This window comes from Pygoscelis adeliae, unplaced genomic scaffold, assembly GCF_000699105.1.
Source record: "Pygoscelis adeliae isolate BGI_AS28 unplaced genomic scaffold, ASM69910v1 Scaffold494, whole genome shotgun sequence".
Taxonomy (NCBI): domain Eukaryota; kingdom Metazoa; phylum Chordata; class Aves; order Sphenisciformes; family Spheniscidae; genus Pygoscelis; species Pygoscelis adeliae.
In genome coordinates this window covers 278783-284221 of record NW_008824664.1, presented here as the reverse complement: position 1 = coordinate 284221, position 5439 = coordinate 278783, and the positions used below count along the sequence as shown (strand labels likewise).

Here is a 5439-nt window from a genome sequence, read left to right as displayed (position 1 = left end):
GTTATGTTGAGCCATTGTGCCTGCAGGCTATTTACCAGTGGTGTGAGTCTGAACCATGTAAAAAATCATTAGGCTCTAGTAGTGACTAAATATTTAGTGAATCCACCTATTTAAATTGAACATGAAAGGCTTAACTCCCACAGATATCTGTCCTGAACTGTAATTTAGTGTGTGGGGAGGACATATACTTCAGGCTGTGTTTGCAACATCTTTATGAATCAACTTCTGATTGCATCTCATGTACCAATAGTGTTACCTTATACTAGGTTATAAACACATGCTCAGAGCACATTTAGACAAGAGAGAGGAGAGTGTAGTGACCTCTATAGTTCAAGATGAGACAGTGTGATTTCATTTATTGTTGCTTCCTGTCCTTGGTAATTACTTATTTCACTGACAGGAGGAACAGGAGTCTGAGTTGCTGGTGCTGTCAACAGCCTGGCCTTCCCATGGCTGACCAAGAACTGCAGGAGACCTTGCAGTCAGATGTTGCAGTGGCCAGCAAATTGTCAAGATCTCAGCACTGCATCCAGATTATCATCATAAACAGCAGCTGGTGTTCCTCCCATCTTGTATCTGCATGTGGTGTGACCTGAGATGCGTTGGGTCTGCCAGTGAAATTAGTTCTCTTGCCTTCTACTGTGTCCGTCTGTGATTACACTTACATGAAAGTGTAATCCAAGTTCAGCCTGCTGTACATTTGGGAAGAGGCAGATTGCTGATGGTCAGGAGCAGTACAGAACAATGGAAGGCAGTTAAAGAACTGTCCTTTGGTGTTCGCTCAGGTCTATGTTCATAACATGCAAACTCAGGCTGGCAGATGAGAATCAGCAACAGAAATTTTGCAGTTCCTTGCTCTCCAAGGGACAGTCTCTGCAGGTCACTTTACCAAATACTGGTGTTGTGGAGTTCTGTGTCTTCAAGCACCATTCAAAGCCAGTAGAGTCCGTTGATCAATTAAGACATACTACAGTGATCTATTTATAGTCTGGGCTCTAACTTCTGGCTCCCACGTGTGCCTTTTCTGTAGTGTAACAAGTACGTAGGCAGAGCAGCTTCATCCAGGTATGCTGACAGCATCCACATTGAAGGACGTCTGACTGCACCCTTTCACCGCAGCATGAGAAACTGGCTGTTATTGCAAGTCCAGTGCAGAGGTGCAGCAAGATGGGCTGAGAAGAGGATCAACGTAATTCTACCGTTCTGTGTGGAATGAAAACAAAGATCTTGAAAAGAGGACTTCTCTAGTGATCAACACCATAGTGATGTGTCTTGAAAATACCTGATCTGATTGCTTTGGTGCTCTGCATACCTGCACAAATAAGTACTGGTTTTTCGACAGCATCCTAGCGACTCCAAGAATAATCATGCAGTGCATTGGAGACAGAGGAAGGATGAAAACAAGACAAAGCCTTCAGACACATCCTAACAAGAAAGAGGTGTTGCCTGGCTACCTCATTGTAGCCTCATCTCATTTCAGCTAGTTTTAAAAGTGAAGTCATACCTCCAAACCCTTTGAAGTTATTACCACATACTTGATCCTGTCCAAACAAATTGCTGCAGCGTGAGACTGGAGTTTGCCTGGAATTAGCCTGCTCAAGTCAGTGCATTGATGGTATTCCTAGGAACAGCAGCTTCACACAGGGAAGAGCAGAAGTGCTGAGCAGTGTCTGATATCTCAGACAGTCCTGGTTGGCATCGCTGCTTGCAAAACACAAAAGACAGGGTGAATGCCTCTTAATAGCTGTAATCATATGCAGATTGCATCACTAGAAAAACAGCTCTACAGGACATACTGAGCAGCCTGGAACCCTGTTGCTGTTGAACAAAGAGAAGTGCTGAACATGCCCAGCATTCACAGTCATCCCTGAGTAGCCTGAAATTTAGGTGTAAAGTTCTGAGATGAAAAATATTATTTGGTCTGAATGATATGTGTTGCTCTGCAGGGAAGACTTAAGGATTATTCTTCTATTTATTTTAACAGGGGCTGCCAAGAATTTAGAGGTATTAATGTGAAAGTTCAAAGAATTCACAGAATTTCTGCAAAGATTTGCCATTCAGTTAAAAATTCCTGTTGGCTATTCAAAGGAAAGTTCTATCCACAGATGGTTACACGCTGCTTTTAAACAATGAAAAATGCCATAAAACCAATGTATGGGGATGTAATTAAATTGGAGCTTCGGGCAAGTAGTGAGACACAGGGAAGATCTTCAAAGTTACTCATATGTTTAACTTTCTTTGCCAGCATGTAGCAAATACACACTGTAACCACACCTGTCCTGGAGGAAATTTCAAACTTAGTTGTAAGGGTTACAAAACATGTTTATCCAGCATGACATTACTTTTCTGCAGAAAGCAGTCATTTCTTACTCCTGCTTAAAGGGCCTGGCCACCTGCCAACTTTAGGCATTGAAAGAAAGCAGTCATGTTTCACTACAGAGATTGATGCTCACCCAGAATGGTATATAAACAAAAAATGGTGGACAAAAAAAAGACAAGAAAGCTCAGAATTTTGATGCAAAATAATTTAATGAGAAAGTAAGAAGTAAAAGATCTTACTGAGAATGAAAAACACAGTGAAAATATTGCCAGGGTCTCATTAAAGGCTGCAAGCGAAGAATTGTTCCAGGGCTATGCACTCTACATACATTACTCTTTCTTTTTCATGGCATGGGAAGACTTACACAATCTCGTCCCACTTTCAACCAGCCAAAGATCATTGACATAACTAATTCAAGGCCATTATTATCAGGAGCCACTGGAAAGAATAGTCAGAAAACTAAATTAAATTGTTAGCTTGAGAATTACATGTAAATGTGATTTTCAGAGATGCACAGTTCACTCTCCAGAAAAGCAATGCCAGTAACAGGGACTGTGGAGGCACATCTTCCTCCGTGCTGGGTGATTGCGCCTTGCTCCTTATTCACTGCACATTTAACATGGTCTGCAGCTCCCAAAACCATAACCACTGGATCCATAGGAAGAATATGACCTCCCATAATTGTACAAGCTCCTAGAGCCATAGGAGCCGCTGGGACCCAGAGAGCTCATCGATCCAACCAAGCTCCCAATGCTGGATGGTGCTGAGCTGCCCACTATGCTGTCCTGAGGGCAGGAGCTGAGAATGGGTCCTGGGAAGGTCATGACCACAGGTGGTGGGTAGATCACAGCTCTCGAGTCACCACAGGATGTAACGCAGGGCTGGCTCCAGGCATTTGCAATTGGCTGCGGGCAGGTCACTTCGCAGGGCGCAAGGCAACGGGAGCTAATCATCTGTCTGTAGGAAGACATCTTCTGGGAACGGAGATTAATCTGAAACACACAACACCGAGGCAACACAAGGCTGAAAGCTCAGACACCAATGTAATGGAGATTGTGCTTGGAAGAGAAAGAATAAGAGATAGCAAGAAGACCAGAAGGAGGGTGAAGATTTCAGTTTTGTCTCAGCAGCCATGTCCCTTTTCTCATCTTCTCATGCCCTCCTCTTCTGCCTCGGAACAATCTCCATTTCTTTTGGCTCTTAATTATGGAGCCAATTTGATACATAAAATCATCATTAACAATCACAGAAATTGTGTATTTGAACTCGAGCTATCTGTCTATCCTTTTCCATTTCTCCTTTCCACCATTCCTTTTTGAATCTTACTCTGACACTTGATCGTTTCTTTTATAAATAACTGCAGAAAAGAACAGAAACACTGGCTAGCAGGTATGTAGTAACATCCTGTGCTGGTTCTGCACTACCTGTAATCACTACAACTCTATGAGGCAAGTCATTGTTATTCCAGCTTTAAGGAAGAGGTAACTGAGGCTGAGAAGTGAATGCATTGCCCAGAGCCATTTGGTGAGGCAAAAGCAGAGATGGAGTTAAAATTCAGGCAAGCCTGGTTGTTAACGACAGTGTTATTCCCCAATCTTTCAGATGCTACAGCTGGCACCGGGGCTCCCCTGCACGTTTGGTACAAAGACAAAATGAGCAGCAGCCACATCCCTGAAGAGTTCATAAAGAGAATTTGCTTGGCAGAATATCCCACATTTGGGTGGGAACGCAGTATCAGTGAGGTTTCCAGTATAACTAGGACTCCTGTGACCATGGTCCCAGCTGACCTGCTAAAGATGACCGAGGTGACAGATGACTGGCAGAACTAGGAACTGTGTGTAATTTTGTGGAGTCCTTTTCTTTAATCATAAGATCACTTGATCACTCATAAAATCGATTTGCAACTCCTCTTGATGTCTCTCCCTCCTTACTAAAACCCATAAAATGAAAGGCTGGGAATACAGAAAAGGAATAAAGTCCTGACTATAACAAGTACGTAATGCAATACATGACAGGCTTCAGATTAATTCAGAAATAATTGCAAAGAACAGGACAAAACATTATTGCTAATGGTGGCTTCCTAGTTCAGTCTGAGACTCAGAGTTAACTTTTCTTGGTAGTCACCATTACAACTCAATGCAAACAAAGTAAGGCAGATTCATAAAGGCTGGTCAAGCTGGAGGAAATAGGAATTCACTAAATCTCACTATAAATAAGTGCATACCCCAAACTTTCAACTGCTCTGAAAACTCTTTTCCTGCCTTTTTACAGCCTGTCACTAAGTAGGAAACAGCCCTTTCTGAAAGAAATCTTCAAACATTTCACACATTTCTAAAAATCACAGTTTTGTTTCAGTTAAAATCCTGCATTGTTACAGCAACATATTAATAGCAATAGCATCAGGCTCAGACTTACCCCCTCACAGCAAAGAGCAAGTCAGGAGAAATGGGTAGAGCAGCCCAGAACTGTGAGTGCTTTTATGCCTTTTCTTAGGCAATCAGGAGGATATGAAACATTCATTCTTCATATATGATGGCCTAATGCATTATCAAACAAAAATTTACTCCACCTGTAACTGCCCCAGATAATGTAATTATTTTGCTCAGTGATGCTGATTACTATTGTGTTCTTGTCATTACTCTGGCAGAGTCATTTTTTTTTTCTTTTATTGCTTTTTCCTATTTCTCTGATTGCCTCATGGAGCAAAGATTGCTCTGAAGTTTATCCATAAAAACAATACGCTGACATACCTGAGATACTACTCCACTTCTCGAAGTCATGCTCCAGTAAAGGGGCATTGTGCAATTTATCCCATCATACCCACACACATTAATTTCTATGACTCTAATATGAGGCACATCAGACTCCATAGACACCTTCCTATTGAGGTGTAGGTTTGGAAATGGGAAGCGTTTGTTCTGTCCTCCTGGCCAAGAAACAAACACAAAGCACATGTCCCACTTCATGTTTTAAGAGTACAGGTGGGGTAACCGATAAGCAGGGAGCTGCTGTTATCCAGCCCTGGCATGGGGGACAGGAGCCTCAGACAATGAGAAATTCATGTCCAGCTTTCATTGTCAGGGACTCCATGGGATCATTGCTGAAGACCTCAGGGGGCT

General features: G+C 42.4%; 1 protein-coding gene across 1 annotated transcript; it reads right to left on the bottom strand.

Moving 5' to 3' along the window:
- Positions 1-2934: 2934 nt before the first annotated feature.
- On the bottom strand, positions 2935-3291 carry LOC103915866 (feather keratin 3-like). Its single transcript, XM_009322798.1, has one exon. The coding sequence runs from the start codon at positions 3289-3291 to the stop codon at positions 2935-2937; it is 357 nt and encodes a 118-aa protein (XP_009321073.1).
- Positions 3292-5439: the final 2148 nt, after the last annotated feature.

Excerpts from the sequence above, each read along its gene's own strand:
- LOC103915866 (XM_009322798.1), bottom strand. The coding sequence starts at position 3,291 with ATGTCTTCCTACAGACAGATGATTAGCTCCCGTTGCCTTGCGCCCTGC.